Source organism: Salvelinus fontinalis, chromosome 25, assembly GCF_029448725.1.
Source record: "Salvelinus fontinalis isolate EN_2023a chromosome 25, ASM2944872v1, whole genome shotgun sequence".
Lineage (NCBI taxonomy): Eukaryota > Metazoa > Chordata > Actinopteri > Salmoniformes > Salmonidae > Salvelinus > Salvelinus fontinalis.
In genome coordinates this window covers 33584174-33601399 of record NC_074689.1, presented here as the reverse complement: position 1 = coordinate 33601399, position 17226 = coordinate 33584174, and the positions used below count along the sequence as shown (strand labels likewise).

Genomic DNA, 17226 nt, shown 5'->3' with positions numbered 1-17226 from the left:
CCAATCACGGCCGGTTGTGATACAGTCTGGAATCAAACCAGGGTCTGTAGTGACACCTCTAGCACTAAGATGCAGTGCATTAGACCGCTGTGCAACTCGGAAGCCCCAGCTGGATGGGGTAAGGAACGATAAAAAAAAAAGAGAAAGAAATGCCGGGCAATGGAGAAAAACGACATCATACAAAATACAGAAAATAGACACGTCAACAAACAAAACCCATCCCACTTCTTCAATCATAGTCCATTCCAAAATGCATTGCTACACAGGCCCAGGGGCATGTAATGGCGGAACATTCACTGGCAGGATTTCTTGCAAGGCCTCGGCTGTGAAATCATGATGACCCCAATAACGTTAAGCTGCATTCACAACGATTCCAGTTTTTACAGACTTCTTATTCGCTTGTCCTGTAGTTTACGACCATTGCAATAAAGACGCACGTGATCAATGACGTCCAAAACGTCTTATTTCAAGTCACCTTTGCACACAAAACATCCATTACGTTTTTCAAGTAATTGTCTTAGAGGCCGTTTTTTCCCATCACGCAAAGTGCTCGTGTGCAGGCATTATGCGCTCTTTTAAACCGAAACTAGAAAGATGTCAACAGCCAGAAACGCTGTATGCGAATGTGAGTAGATTACATTGAAAACAACATGCTCATAAAACATCAACAGCACAGCTGCCGTTGACACTGGAAGTAAGCTTGAATGTTTCCAGAAACTCTATGAAAGTTGTTTCTTCATAGCCCAAGTCTAGGGGTGTACTGATTACAGAAACCGTTTAAGAAGAAAAGAGCAAAACAAGAGTTTCTATTGGACAAATTCTGGTAGGGCCTGTCCGATTTCGTTCACTTTCCTTCTGTTAAATACATTTTTTCCAACAGAATCAGGCAGAATGAATACACCCGAGGTGTGTCCCATAGAGATACTTTACCTAGAAATAACCTGGTTTTGCATGGACATTGACATTGAGGGCTTCCACCATTTTAAAGTAGTCAACTGGGTGGGGATTCCTATGGGTTGGGAGGGATCAGCCAATGATCAGAGCGTTGGCTTCTTCAAATTGGTTTAACTGGATTGTAAATGGCATTAAGCTATATCACTGCCAATCTAGTGGCCAGTCAATTAATGACACAAGCTATTTGGTTTAGAACTCCAGCGCTGCAGGTGGCGGTAAATCACCATTTTAAGCTTTATGCTTTTTTCAAACACAATTGAAGAAAATGTACTGTAGATGGCCTCAATGGCGCTGCCCGTGCTCTCACAGATGCAATAATAGGACAGATAAAAAGATGAGTCGTCTAACTAAGTCTATGGTGTGTCCCCTACAATTTCGAAATAAACCTCACAGTAAAATAATGTATTTTTCACAAGACATATTTCCTTCCATTACTGTATTCTATATCCCATATCTTTCTAAATACATGGTACACCTTGATGTAAAACGTGAGACGGACCAATGCAAAGGTATCTGTTTGTGCCAAACAAAGTCCCAAACATGGCTTGATGATAATTTATTGTTGTTTTTCAGCAGTTAGAACCATGCACCACATCTACAGTTATATATTCCGCCAAGCTGCAGTGACATCAGTGTTAAGTGACTTTTAGTGAATAACATTCTGACCTTAAATCTTAAGTTAACTACATTTTCCCTTAGGATACAATGAATGTTAACAGACTCTGAAAGCATGAGATAATGAACGAGTATAGAAAGAGAGATGGACGGAAATACATGTGAACTAAATCAAGAGTCCAATGCACTGAAGACAGCAAAGATAAGTGGACATTCCAGGTCTTTACCTACTCTAGTCCAGTAATTGAGATACAGCATCATTATTACAGCCATTAATGCACACAATTCAGAGTGTTCCCCCTTACAAGGTTAGCTGGGTCATGAGGAATGATTGACACCTTACACTGCCCTTCAGGGGGAACTGAAACAGCGAGGAGAGCGAGCGCACATGCTGAGATACACCTTACCCCAGAGCAAAGCATAGGCAAGTGTTACAGTAAGATCCGAACAAGACAGTTACAGTACAGGGAGAATGTATGATTATAGAATTCACAGCAGTATTAGACAGCAGACTGTGAAGTGTCCTCTGTAGTGAGATAAATCTCCATGAGGTAAAGCCACAGTCATAGTGAATATAGCTGTTGCACATCAGAGTCTGTTACAGAGTTGACTGACTGAGTGAATACACAGACTGGTGAGATACTGTAGGACAGGGTTCTCCAACTTTGGAGCTAGAGAACTACTGGCCTGGGTGTGCAGGCTTTTGTTTCAGCCCTGTCCCAAACCCACTTGATTCAACTAATCACAGTCTTCAGTATGAACCATAATCAGTGGAATCAGGTGTGAACGAAAGCCTGCACACGCAGTAGCCCTCCAGGACTGCAGGTGGAGACCCCAGCTGTAGGTTGACTTGTAGTTGCAGCATAAACAGTCCAGTTCAGAGCAGAGACAAGATAAGGAGAGCAGTGTTTCCAGAGCAGAGATTAGTGTTTTCAGAGCTGTTACACGACCACACAGTGCACACTAACTACACCACAGCTAGCGTACACACAGTGAGCCAAAAACACACGCCACATCTTTTCAATATCCCCCAACCCTGTAAATAGCTAAAAAATACAACACCATTCACAGTTTTCATTTCTTTTTGCAGAGATTATATTCAGAGATGCTCCAGTCTTCCACATGTGTTTTGATGCACCACTATGGAGTGGTGGTGGACAAAAGCATTTCAACTGAGGCCAGACTTTTGTCTTACTATATCATCCACATCTGTAGATGAGTAGGTTTCTCCAGTTGCGGGAGGTTAACATATCTAGACTGGCTAGCTGAGTTCTAAGTACCGATAGTAGTCGAATAGACTCCTGAGTCCTGGCAAACAGTAGTGCAGCACATCAGTGGTGGTGGGATATAACCTTCCACCACTAGAAACACTGACAGACAGAAACTCCATACACAGTCGTTACAACCTGACGTTGTAACGACTGTTGCCACTAACCACTGATACAGGGTCAGACTATATTTTAATCTCCCCAATAGTTAAGGTTATTGAGGGTTAGAAAGATCCTAGATCTGTGGTTAGGGGCAATTTCTACCTAGAGCTAGTTAACAGCTGTGTGACTATAGTATATACAGGAGGAGGAGAGGTGTTCTCTAGTGAAGATGCTACAGGGTCACATGGTCAGTGTTAACCGCATAATTAATGCTACAGGAGGATAACACAACCATACTATTACATCATCCTCCTCTCAACACTGACACACCTTTATGCACAATATCATACAGCCAGGACACAGAGAAAAAGCTTTACTTTACCAGGAGAGTATTAACCGTGTGTGTACATGTCAGTGTGTGTGTGTGAATGGGAAATTCAGCAGTAGATGTGTTGAGGAGGTTAGTGGCACCTTAATTGGGGAGAATGGCTCGTGGTAATGACTGGAGCGGAATTAGTGGAATGGTATCGAATACGTCAGGCACATGGTTTCAAGGTGTTTGATGCCATTCCATTTGTTTCCGTTCCCGGACATTATTATGAGCCGTCCTCCCCTCAGCAGCCTCCTGTGGTTGAGTTGTATAGATGAGGGCGAGCCATACATTGAGCGGTTGATGTTCTCTGTGGAAGCCGGGGGTGCATAGGGAGGGTCTCTCCCCTAAAGAGGGGGTGAGGGCGGAGGTGCAAGGAGCTGATCTCTCTCTGATGGGGGGAAGTAGGAGGAGAGGAGAGACCCCCTTGCTGCTCCTAGCTCCTCTTTGCACCCAACAGCTAGTTGTTCTACCCAACGCCCTGGAGGAAGAGGAGAATGAATATTAGAGCAGAGCTGTACAGTGTGTGTTCGTTTGTGAGTTTTTTTAAATTTAACTAGGCAAGTCAGTTTAGAACAAATTCTTATTTACAATGACGGCCTACCCCGGTCAAACTCGTTACCTGGTTACTAGATGTCCAGTTTGCCAGGGCTGAGGCTGTGGAGAAGTTGGGCGGAGCTTGGGGAAGAGCTAGTGAAGGAGGTGGGGTTATAATCCTGTATCAGCAGGTTCTTGTTGAGGTCTCCCAGGGCTGCAGCACTGCCGGCCTGCAGCATGGGGTAAAGGGACGTTTCTGGCTGGGCGGTGAGATCCAGGAGGTGCTCTAGGGTATGGGTGTTACTCATGCTGTTTAACCCCTCGCTGATGGGAGAGAACTCCTGAACGCTACCCAACTCATCCCTGGACACTGGACTGGGGAGACACACACAGTATGAAAAATGAGTGTTAAAAATTGGGGACGTGTGTGTGTGTGTGTGCAGCTCACCTGACGTCCATAGACTGTACCCCGTCAGACAGCTCGTCCCCTCCACAGCTCTTACTCTCCAGGGGTCCCAGCGTGATGATGGGGGACTCGTCCTGATCCAACTCCCTGACATGTCCTGCCTGGCCCCCGTTCACCTCACACACACCTGAGATAGAGGAGGGGGTTAGACACACCATATTAATAGTAGCTCAAAACCTTAATGCATTACTGGTCAAGAGTCATATATACTGTAAGACAAACAATACAACCCAACAGACCCTCCTCTCCACCACATGGGGGAGCTGTAACCCTGGCCGGCCCACTGTCTGCTGAGTCACCCTGCAGACAGTACACCTCTGTGTGTGTGCGCACGCTCTTGTTTGTATATACCTGGGCATAAGGAGTCCGTCTCACTCTTACGTGTCCTCTTCATGATTTCCTCAATCCGCTGTGGACACACACACACACACACACACACACACACACACACACACACACACACACACACACACACACACACACACACACACACACACACAGGAGTTTAGGAAAACAGCTTAAATGTCAGCGTATCGGGGGAGGGGGGGGGTAGGTGTGTGCTAACCTTCTTCCTCTGCAGTCTCTCTTGCTCCTCCTGTATCTGCAACAGTTCTCTCTCCTGCCTCTTCCTCTCTGTCTCCCTGTAAGCACGCAGACACGCCTCCTCTCTCTGCACACGAACACATGCAAAACATTAATGCCCTGAACTGATAAGAACGAAGGAAGCTGTGGGTCAGACATAAAATGGGGTCAGATTGCATGAGATCAGCAGAAGTAGGGAGGTTAGAGTTTATTCAAGGCTAAAAGCACAATGTAGCAGACAGACCCATATATATAAACCACATGGATTTGAAACTGCTAGCAACATGGCCTTGGAGATATATATATATATATATTGACTCTGTCATTAGACATCTTAGACAGGCCTACATGCTGCAGTAATGCCTCTTGGTTTGACATTTAACCCCTGAGACTTAACCCCTGACCTCTCGGTCTAGCTGATCCTGCATGTCTTTCCAACGTCTCTCCTTTGTCCTTCTCTCCTCGTCCTCTCTGGTCTTCCTCTCCTCCTCCCATCTCTCTCTCTCCTCCTCCGCTTGTTGTGCCTCTCTTGCCTGCCGCTCCTGTGCCTCCTGCTCTCTCCTCTGCTCCTCCTCCGCTCTCAGCCTACACACACACACACACACACACACACACACACACACACACACACACACACACACACACACACACACACACACACACACACACACACACACACACACAGTGAGAAAACGCACACACCTTATACACTCTAAATACCCACATCCTTCTGGCCAGACGCTCTATACCAAGGATCATCAACTAAATTCAGCTGCGGGACAATTTTTTTCTGGAGTGGATGGTCAGGGGACCGGAACATAATTACAAATCATTTGTTGTCTGCAAATTGACCACAAGATATAATATCTGGCTAAAACATAATCATTTCAAACCTTGCTTACATTTATATACAATCACATATATATTTCTATTATGCGTTGAAATATTTTGCAACAGTTTTCCAAAGTTACAATCACTTGGGGCTGATTTGTTGGTGTTTTTACATTCTTTAATGTCCAACAAAAATACAAAAAATTGTTTGTTTGCTTTTTAGCTCAGAAAACATTGGGAGGCAAATAAAATCAGGCCACCAATTGGGGAACACTGCTCTATTCAAATACTCCACATGGGCCTCCCGAGTGACGCAGCGGTCTAAGGCACTATATCGCAGTGCTTGAGGCGTAACTACAGACCCGGGTTCGTCCCAGGCTGTGTCACAGCCGGCCGTGACGCCCCGATGCAGCGCACAATTGGCCCAGCGTTTCCCGGGTTAGAGGAGGGTTTGGCCGGCCGGGATTTCCTTGTCCCATCGCACTCTAGCGTCTCCTTCCGGGTTAAGCGAGCAGTGTGTCAAGTGCGAGCAGTATGTGAAGAAGCAGTGCGGCTTGGCAGGGTTTTGTTTCGGAGGACGCGTGGCTCTTGAAATTCGCCTCTCCCGAGTCCGTAGGGGAGTTGCAGCGATGGGACAAGACTGTAACTACCAATTGGATATCACGAAAATTGGGGAGAACAAAAATAAAACGAAAATACCCCACACACACCTCTCCTCCTCCTGTCGTAGTTTGTCCTCCTGTTCTTTCTGTATTCTGGCCAGACGCCGCCTCTCAGCCAACAGTCTAGAAGCCTCCTCCGCATCCATTGTCCCGGCAACGTTCCTGCCTGTGGGCGTACCTGGAGACTCTGAGAGGAGAAGGAGGGAAGCAGTGGGGGAGAGGGAGAGAGACAGAGATGACTGGGGTACAGCAGACACTGATAAAAGCAGTTTTCTCTGAAGCGTTCTGTTCTCTCGTCTAGGGTGGCTCAGATTACAGACCTCTCTCTCCATCCCCCCCTCTCTCCTCTCAAGGGCAGAGCATATCAGTGGTAAATTCTGAGCTCACTGATCATCTCTCCAACTGCTCAAACACGCAGGCACACACACACACACACACCTTACCTGCCGCAAGGTCTCTGCTGGAGGACTTGGAGGTCTTCTTCTCTGGTGCGTCCAGCTTAGAGGACTTCCTCTCTAGGGTTCCATGACCCCTGGCCTCCTGGTTGCCCTCAGTTACCGGGGTTCGCTGGCGGAGGGGGGAGGGAGGATACTGTCCCGGAGAGCAGGGGGACTGGGCGCGACTCTTAGTTGACCTCACCCTGTAATAACAATCAACTTTAATTCAGTGGTGTGTATTCATGGGTGCCAAGGGGAGCCAGGCTTCCCCAAATACTCCACCAATAAAAACAATAATTTTCGATTCTGAATCTCACCGGAGAAATCATCCAAGTGAGGGAAACAGTGCCCCTCTGTCTCAGTATGTATAGCCCATGTATCTGATGCTGTCTGGACCAAAATAGTATAACATGTTGCTGCAGTAGCATTTGATTAATTGATGCCAGCAAGCATCAAAAACATTAGAAAATAATTAGGCAATCAGCATTGAGCTGAGCTCAACTGTGGGTTGTCCTGGTGCAGCAAAACACCCCAAGGGAGGCCAGTTTGAATTTGGCTTCACACCAATCAAATAACTTCCTAAACAAAACGTCATTTTCAGTGTGTTTCTGGTCTGCTTGTGTTGATGTCCTGCAGTAGCTAGCTTGCTAAATTGTCCCTTTTCTAAGCCATGGATGGAGATGTGGATTTGGATTGTGGTTTTGACTTAATCCTCTGTGCAGGCCAATGATTATGACGGCGATTCTGATCTAACCATAAATTAATATGTTGTGCCACTGGCATGACGATTGAAGTTCAATATGTAGCCTAGATGTAGCCTAGTAGGCTCACGTTAACTAGCTAACTAACTTAGATGGTTCATTGTTGCCCATGCAAATATTTTAGCTAGGTAGCCTATGAAAACAAAAACTAAAAGTATAGTCTATGACAGAGCCATAGACCATAGACCATTTTGCCAACACACATGTGTGCATACACACGGACAGAAATCAGTACCATGGACAGCCACATGATATTTAGAAACATTGTTTGGACTAAATTGTTTTTGGTATCTTTAAGTTTGTTTTCAGTGTATTAAACTAAGAAAATATAGCGTTGTTGATTTGATGATGTTTAAATGTTTAAGTTGAAATGGTGCTGGAATAGCGGAGGAGGGCTCCTGTTGTCCTTGTGCTGACTTGCAGTAACTCTGTGGTTCTAAATCAGTAGTTGGTTAGTAAACTGTCGAAAACATTAATATGCTTGACCATGCTGCAGGTCATAAAACTGTTTGTTTTATGCATTAGTTGCTTTGTGGACGTCACCGGACATATGTTGCTCTCTGGTTTTTGATGAAACAAACATATGTATAGTTGAATTTATTCCACCACTGTGTGACTTGTCTTTTTGTTGTCACGACCTTATTGTATATCATGGTGGCGTACGAACGAACAACATAATTATCACAATATAGGTTGTATTATGGCTTGGCTTCCTCAGTGATTTTACCCAAGCACCCCTACTGCTTTAATTGAATCTTTCATACAACCTTGCAGTACTTAACAATGAGCACAACAACAAGGTCAGCAACGGCCCACAACACTCCCACAATGTTCAGATAACCTATGTGTGTGCTACTGCACGTTTCTGTACCTTTTGGGCGTGCCCAGTCCTTTGCTCTGGGCTCTGGGGGAGGAGCTTCGGGTCGGAGTGGTCGGAGATTCAAGGCGTCTCATTGAAGAGTCAGTCAGACAGGGGGTGGGGCCTCTCTCTGTCTAAAAACACAACAGAAGAAGTCAGGTTTTGCTCAGAATTCTAATTTGGTAATATAAATGCATGTACAAACACACATGGTACCGACTGTGGGTGTTTTGGGGGTCTTGTCCTCCGGGGGCCCATTACTGGTCTTCCTGGAGGGGGAACCTTTGTAGGCCGGCCGCTGGGGGCTTGGGGACGCTAAACGAGGGGACACACCACACACTGCATAGTCATAGGGCATACAGAGAGACGGACAACGAAGAGACACACCAACAGAGGGGTGCAGAGAAATACATAAAAGAGAGTCATATTATATACTGTTGCTTGGCAACACTAGACACACGTCCTCATGAATCGACTCTCACACACACACACACGCACAGACACACACCTCTATCTGGTGAGTGCAGGGAGGCTGAAGAGTTGGAGAGCCGTTTGGTGATTGGCTGGTCCGAGGAGGGCGGTGTCAGGAAGTCACACACTGTAGAGAGATGCATGATGGGAGAAAGAGTCAGACGTTCCACCCCAGAGGGACATGAAGAGGTATGAGTCGTCTTTAACCACTAATACTGAATTCACATTATCTACCCTCATCCTTGATGTGTGCACTCATTCACTTCCGCTCATGGGGAAGGTTAGGAATGGACTGAAATATGGTGGAAAGTATTAATTGCTTACACCAATCTTCACGAGAGAGTGCACACTTCAGGGAGGTAGGTAGAGAAAATAGCTAAGGTCAGATATGTCTATCTGTGATTAGGGCCAACTTGTACCTGGAGCAACAGTGACACAAATCACATTACACACAAATACGAGACACACAACACGCTTTACAAACACACACCGCTAGAACACTCCAACTAAAACGTCACTCCGGTTAGTGAACAGACCATTCAACTAATAAAACACAACACGCTCACTATCTAAAACACACAACTATGCCACAAATTCACACACACCAAACCATCAATCCCACCAAACACACACTGATCGGGCTTCAGTTTGACTTCAGTCTTGTATAGTAAGAGATGTTCCATATTTACATGGATACACACACACAGACCGTCTAGCACAAAGGAGAGAGGAGGGTTTTAACCAGACTGCTGCATATCCTATAAAGTGTGTGTGTGTGTGTGTGTGCCTAGACTGCTGCAGGGGCAGACCCTGATAAGGGGGGGGGGGGGGGGGGGGGGGTAGTTGGACCCCCTACTGTGAACACTGTGTGCATCACCAAGCGTCGCCATAGGCCAGACAGACAGGGAGTACATAAACTCTTTGTTCTGATTGTGCAAGGGGGGGCCTGACAGACCCCAAAGACCAAAGGGAGACAACAAACACACACATTGACACACAACCATATTCATGAACACACAAACACTCCTATGTAGGAAGGCAGCAGAACTCACTGCAAAACACATAGCATACCAATGAGGTGGGACATAGGCTGCTTGGGCCAAAATCAAAAAAATGTGAATACAGACAATAGAATACAATGTAATATCTTATTGCCCAGAAGCGGGAATAACGGTCTTGCACTGGCAACACAAAGCACAACATGCATGCAGCCACACAACCACAGCACATGTACGGTATATACACGCACATGCAGACAGTGGATCACGCTAAGGGTTTCAGGTGGTCTGTACCGTTCCTGGATTGGTTGGGGCTGGCAGCGGAGGCGGGATGATGAGGCAGAGCTGAGCCAATAGCATGAGAGGGCGGGGTCTTAGGGTGACCTGGTAGCAGGTGTGTCAGAGCGGAGAAAGCAAAGCGTTACACACGCACCTGGGCGTAACAATCATACACACACACTTGAGTGTTGAATTTATACTCACATATGTACTGCGTACACAAACCTACGTGGCGCAATTGTATACACGCACACACCTATGAGTCTCTGACACACGCACGCGATGCACTGCAGTCAGACTGGAGCTGTGTAAGCTGATACTCTGCATGATGCGGCATCAACTGATCTCAGTTCAGATCTACCCTCCATCCGCAGGTTATCACCCCAGTGAAATATAGTCATGTTTTGATCAGTAATTGAAGAAGAATAGAATGGGTGCTGATACGCCAGACTTTACCAGCGTTTGTATTCTAGAGCCGCTATTCTGTAGGATTCTATAAGGTATTGTTGAAGAATGTGGTAGCCTGTGTATTCTATAAGAGGGGCCGATTCTCCACTTCATCCTAGGCCTGATGGGGTGTGTGAATAATTGATTGCATTACGAATGCGTCACAGAGTCTGGTTACTGCTCCGGTACTGCTCACTGATGGGAGCGTCATCGCTGAAAACAAATAAATGCACGCACGCACGCACATACCATGAAAATACACAGATAAAGATACAAATGCAATTGCAAATCCTATAATACCCTTAGCCTTAACAGTGCCATAACATCAGGCCTAGACAGATGACAAGGGGTGTGTATGTAGAGAGAGAGACAGACACTAACGCAACAATGGATGTTTACATACGCAGGAAATATCGCGTCAATGTGTGTTTGTGTGTGGTTAGATACGTATTTCAGGCCCCTCCCAGGAATTAGGCCTGTTTCCCAATGCACGCAAACACTACTGAGGGAGTGTAGCAGCATTTCACAGAAACAGAGATATACCCAACACACACAGGATTCCTCAGCTAAACTCACACCTGTAACAGCAGGGTAAACGACAGTGACACAGACAGAATTCTCTTATCATCACAGAGTAATGTTATGGGCCATAATACTATTGGCCCACACACACAGCAGCCTCTCCCAAGCTGATGAGTTTAAGACAAAGCGTTGTCCTCCCCTGCATTGCAGCCTCCACACCCTTTTCCTCTTTCTGTCCTCCCCCTCTCTCTCTCTCTGGTCTCTGTCCTCCCTCTCTCACCCCTCATTTCTCTTCTTATTGTCCTTTATCTCTCATTCACATGCCCCCATTATCTCTATCTTCATCCATCCCTCCCCTCTCTTCTCTAGTTTCCTTTTCCTTGTAGCTATCCTAAACTGTCCCCACCCTTTCCCCCATCCTGAACACATCCCATCAACCCCTCTCCTCTCTCTCTTCCTTTGTCCCCCCTCACACACACACACACGTCATCCCATACCTCCTGTCAATCTCTCCCCTCCCCCTCTCTCCCTCCGGTTTGACTCCCATGCCCCCGCCCTCCTCCTCCCCAGTGTACTCACCCTCTCCCCCTCCAGGCGGTCCTCCCCAGGTCCAGCGTTTAGGCCTGTTCTCCATAGAGTCTCTGCTGCCCTCCCCCATCTGTCTCTCCCTCTCTCCCCCTCTCTCCCGTCTTCTCACCAAGGCCTCCAGTCTCTCCTGTTCATTACGTTCCAAAACGGGGAAAAATAGACACTCTCTCACAGAGCCGTCGCTACGACGACGAACACCCGGTGATGCACATGGAGACGGCTGCGCCATGGTTACCGGAGCCACTGCAGCCTCGCCACTTTTTCTCTCCAAGTGTGTCAGTTTGTTCACTCGTTTAATCACTCACACTGTCTGCTGCTCACTGATAAATATACCAGAGCCTCAGACTCGCTATCTATCCCTCTCTATCTATCCCTGTCTCCGCCGGTGTCTGCCGCTCCCTCTAGGTAGCTCTGTTTCTCTCTCTCTTGCTCTGTCACTCTCCCTCCCCTCACTTGTTCACTCCACCCTTTCTCTCTCTGCTCACCTCTTTCTCCCTAGATTCTCTCTCCTTCCCCTCCCTTTTTTATCTCTCTTCCCACTCCCCTTTTGCCACCCCCCTCTAATAACTGATTCTATTTGAGGAAGCATTTAGCCAGCTAGAGGGACAACACATAACCTCTACTCCCTTCCCCTCTGTTGACGACACCCAACTGAGTGCACACAGACACGTCATAGGGACATATACACACACAGAGGGTACTCTATGGTACTGACACAGGTTGCATTTGTCACATCGCAGATGCTCTTTTTTCCTTTGTATTCTCCACTCTCTTCCTTTGTATTCTCAACTCTCTTCCTTTGTATTCTCAACTCTCTTCCTTTGTATTCTCAACTCTCTTCCTTTGTATTCTCCACTCTCTTCCTTTGTATTCTCAACTCACTCACTCCCTCCATCCCTCCCTCCATCTTTCCATCTCTCCCTCCTTCCTTCTTCATCTGCTCAGTGACTGTTTTTCTCTGGTGGGTTAACTCCTGCCTGTCTGTACTACTGAGATCTATAGCAGAGAGAGAGAGAGACAGAAGCTCTGATGTCATTTACCAGAGACACACACACACACCCACCCACTCCCATTTCAATCAATCTCCTATACACATTTCAACTCACATGCATTGCATGACCTGCTGTAAATCTTCTGTATAAGTTGTTGGGTATCTTAAGTATGTTGGGGAAAGGCTGCGGTATTCTCTGTGAGGAAGGGAAAGCCCCACCTCAGATTGGGAGAGAAAGAGGGACTCTCACACCACTGCAAGAGAGGACAAGGGGAGGAGGGAGGGGTGGATGAGGGGGATGAAGATCGATAAGAGAGAAGGAAAGAGAGAGATAGCAATAAAGAGATCCGGAGAGATAGAGGGAAGCTGAGGGTGGGGGAGAGGAAGAAAGAGGCAGAGGGGGAGGAGAGGTAGAGAGAGAGTCATCTGAGGTGATAGCGGACAATATCGCTATGGCAACCCAGAACCCGACCAGGGCCAGGACTAAAATAGAACCTCCACAGAGTTTTACAGCAGAACACACACACACCTAAATAACCAGAGGCAGAGTTCTACAGCAGAACACACACACACCTAAATAACCAGAGGCAGAGTTCTACAGCAGAACACACACACACCTAAATAACCAGAGACAGAGTTCTACAGCAGAACACACACACACACCTAAATAACCAGAGACAGAGTTCTACAGCAGAACACACACACACACCTAAATAACCAGAGACAGAGTTCTACAGCAGAACACACACACACACCTAAATAACCAGAGACAGAGTTCTACAGCAGAACACACACACACACCTAAATAACCAGAGACAGATTAATCAGCAGTGTTTTTTATCAATACATTAACTCATATTGTTTGCATATCTAATTGATAATTCTGCAGTAATCAACCAACATCAATTCTATAGGCTACCACTGGCCTCATATCCTATCACATCCTATTGTATTGTATGGAAACTCTGTCCTCTATCTGGTCCTACACATAATCAAATATTCATATCCATGTGTGTGTGACAGATATATACGATTCCAGGAAATGACACATGATACGCCAACGATGACATCATGGTGCAGAGACCGCCCAATCATTAATATATTAACATAAACGGGAGAGTCTGTCTGCAATGATGGGCTGTCTCCCAATCAATTTCAAATCATCAGTTGAGATGTTCACCATTAAAGCACATTTAATCTAACCCAACAGGCAGACCATACTCAACCCAAAACAGAGAGAGGGAGATGTAAACAGGGTGTGGGGGAGTTGGAAGGAGCAGTTGAGGAAAGGACAAAAAAATGAGGGTGCATAGTAGTTTGACCTCTGACCTTCTCCTCCTCTTCCTGCTGTTGTCTCCTCTCCTCCACTGCTGCCCTCCTCTGCTCTCTTTTTTTCTGCTTCTCCATCCTTCTCCCTCGTTCCTCCGAAGAATGCTCCAGCTGCTGCTCTTTATCACGCAGAAACTCTCCTAGTTCTACACACATACACACACACAGTGTGTTCATATTGGTTTATTGAATGTGTGTGTATGTGTGTGACTCATACCCTGACTCTTCTCTCTCTCACTAGCTGCACTCTGTCCATCCGCGGTGACCCTTACACACGAGGATGAGAGAAGATAGAGAGTCAGTGAGCACATAGAAGGCAATTATGAACAGAAGAGAAACTCAGAGCAGGTGTTTCATACTTCTTTAAAATCAGTGGAGAGGTTGAAGTACATTGTTGCTGAATGAACAACGAACTACAGTAGATCAGCCAGTATTGGAGGTAGCTACACAGACCCGGATTCCATTTTAGTCCAGGAGTAGGTAGCTTAGCTTGGTCTTTGTTAAGAAACAGATAAGTATGATACTAGAGGTGGCTTACTTGCTGGACTGTTGTGATTGGACGACAGGCGAGAAGGGGACATGTGCCCATTGGTGAGTGGCCTTGTCCTGGTGATGGAAGGCGAGGTCATGACTGCTCATTGGAGGGTAGTCAGTCCCACACTTGACACACACACAGCGGCCAGAGCTAATGCTTAGGCTTTGCTCAGTGGGCTCACACAGTTGATCTTTACACACGCATGTGACAAGGGTACGATTCCATAGAAATATATTTTCTAAGTTTGATTTCCGGTCAGTAAAACATCAAATTTCCCTAGACGATTCCTGACCCTGTCTGTGTGTAAGGGGGAAGGGACACACATCCAGCTGACCTGGGGGTCATCCCTCCATGTCAGGGTCAGACAGACAGCTCTATAAACCTGCTGTCAATCTGTTGTGGCTAGAGGTCAGAGGTCAGGGGTTTTTGTCTATCTATCTTAAACACTGTCAATCAACATATAAACTACGAAACAGGAGGAGCTGGAGGGTCGTCTCTATGGTCAAAAACACACATATAGAGAGATGCACACTCACTATCTATGCAGACTATATGCACACAGCACGCAATGAGCTAGTGTTTTTTCTTTCATAAGATATGTAAATGCATGCAGAGTCAGATCTGCCCCATGGACAAACACAGCTTATGTTAAGAGATAACTCACACACCTTTAACATCAAGACATCCAAACATTTGCTAAACACTCCCTGTGTCAGGTGAGTTATAGTAACATGCTCTAGTCACAAACATACCGATACTTTAATCAATACAGACATATTTAATTTAAATTTAAAGCATTTAGGCTACAGCAAAAGAAAAGCAATTTAATAGAGAAAAAAAGTATCCCCTAATAATATTGTTATCCCAAGACTAGTATCAAAACACCCGCCTGTAACTCCTGAGACCTCAACATCATCATCTCACCTGTCACCTCGTGCTGAGCACCGGGTGCGACTGTGGTCATCTCTGTTCCCTCCACTCCTGTCCCTGTGTCTGTCCCTGTGTTTGGATGCCTCCTGATTCCCGCCGGCCACTGCAGAACAGCAGTAACAAATCAAATCAGCCTGAATACGACTGCAGCAGAACCGTACAGAGAGAGAGATACATGGCAGAGAAACAGAGTTTGAGAGTGGAGGGATGCCAAAAAGAGAGAGACCAACAGGGGAAGTGAATATTTGACTGTCTTCGAATGGAATTGAAGTCCATCTGATGAACTTGACCTATTTTTATTTTAAATTAGCTTATTTTTGCTAATGACAGTTTAATCCATATTGGCTTGGTTTGTCTATGAGTTTAAGTCACAGACGAGCACACGTACCAGTCATGCACCCGAAAGCACTGCATTACGTCATTATTTACATCAGAATATACGCATGCCTGGTCAGTGGTCTCTGTCTCTCGCTCTCTCTCTCTCATATATACACACACACACACACACACACACACACACACACACACACACACACACACACACACACACACACACACACCCTCCAGAGGTTTATTCATAGACTAAAAATAGCGCTGAGGGAACATCATATAACAACAAGATGTTAGAATCAGCAGAAGGGTCTATGATAAAGATATTGGGGAAAATACTCCCATAATGAAGAACATAAAAGGGTTGAGAGACCAACTGACAAGAAAGAAGCCGAAGGGCACACAGGCTTTAGGCCCTGGAGTAGGGCTAGAGAGAATGGTGCAATTGTGGCCCACAATTCAGGGAGGTCCTGCATGTAGGCATTCCTTCATCTGCAGGAATCCCTCTCTGTAGGAATAGCCTGGACTTAATGCACTAGATGTGTTTTTATATGTGACCATTGACTTATAATTACATTACCCAGGCTGGCTATTATAATCCCCTATGTAGTCGTTTGGTCATGGTGCTGCAATTGACAATTTCTGGGGTGGGATTAATTTCAATGCAATTTACAGGTTCTTTCAGACTTCCGTTTCACGCAGAAATCGGATTATCCCCTCTTTCCAAATTTCTCCCCAACGAGACATCGGCATACATTTTTTAGCCTAATAATGGTCATGAAAACGCACACAACATTTTTAGCAAGGTCTGAGAGCCTATAGAAAACGTGATGCGCAAGAGCTGCATGACACGGGCAGTGAGACGAGACAATTGGGTCTCATAGGGGTGTGTCATTCGGAACAGCGACACCAATTAAACGTTCACACATGTGCGTGTCAGATCCTATCCGTTGCCCTGGATAAAGAAAATGAGACAAGGCATCTGCCATTTTGAGAAAGGGTTGGTTCACGCTACATTTCTGAAGCAGCATGGAATATAAGATGGGGAGAAGTTAGAGTGAACAGACATCCAGCCCAGTAGGCCTACAGCTCGACTTAGTTGGGCTCAGTATTGTGAAAAGTGTCAAATATGTATATTCTATTCTCTCCTGCTGCACCATCCCCACTCTGACCGTGACGAAAGGGTCCGCATACATAGGCTCTGTTTGCTCCTAGGCGAAGCGATATGGAACCCAGTTTGGGTCTTTGTGTCAAAAAAAATACGTCAAATAACACTATTTGACCAATCAGGACCTGAATATGACTGCACGACACAATTTAACACGTTCATTATTTTTTTTAACGTAGTTGTTACACATTGAT

At 45.9% G+C, this 17226-nt stretch overlaps 1 protein-coding gene across 10 annotated transcripts in view; it reads right to left on the bottom strand.

Annotated features, from left to right (window-relative positions):
• Window positions 1–1495: 1495 nt before the first annotated feature.
• LOC129823195 (MAP7 domain-containing protein 2-like) overlaps window positions 1496–17226 on the bottom strand; it is a 20674-nt gene continuing 4943 nt past the window's right edge. For 2 of the 10 annotated variants that reach the window (XM_055882036.1, XM_055882033.1), the window contains exons 2-17: window positions 15529–15637; window positions 14608–14675; window positions 14070–14215; window positions 11741–11876; window positions 10208–10297; window positions 8953–9042; window positions 8665–8783; window positions 8457–8578; window positions 6831–7027; window positions 6436–6574; window positions 5299–5479; window positions 4878–4982; window positions 4664–4721; window positions 4295–4439; window positions 3932–4221; window positions 1496–3790 (exon numbers count right to left, since the gene is read on the bottom strand). In XM_055882036.1, coding sequence (XP_055738011.1) covers window positions 3939–4221; window positions 4295–4439; window positions 4664–4721; window positions 4878–4982; window positions 5299–5479; window positions 6436–6574; window positions 6831–7027; window positions 8457–8578; window positions 8665–8783; window positions 8953–9042; window positions 10208–10297; window positions 11741–11876; window positions 14070–14215; window positions 14608–14675; window positions 15529–15637 — 1988 coding nt within the window. In that variant the 3' untranslated portion in view covers window positions 1496–3790; window positions 3932–3938. Of the gene's footprint in view, window positions 3791–3931; window positions 4222–4294; window positions 4440–4663; window positions 4722–4877; window positions 4983–5298; window positions 5480–6435; window positions 6575–6830; window positions 7028–8456; window positions 8579–8664; window positions 8784–8952; window positions 9043–10207; window positions 10298–11740; window positions 11877–14069; window positions 14216–14286; window positions 14337–14607; window positions 15638–17226 lie in introns of those variants that run through there. The other 8 variants (XM_055882042.1, XM_055882043.1, XM_055882035.1 and 5 more) reach the window with 7 other exon arrangements.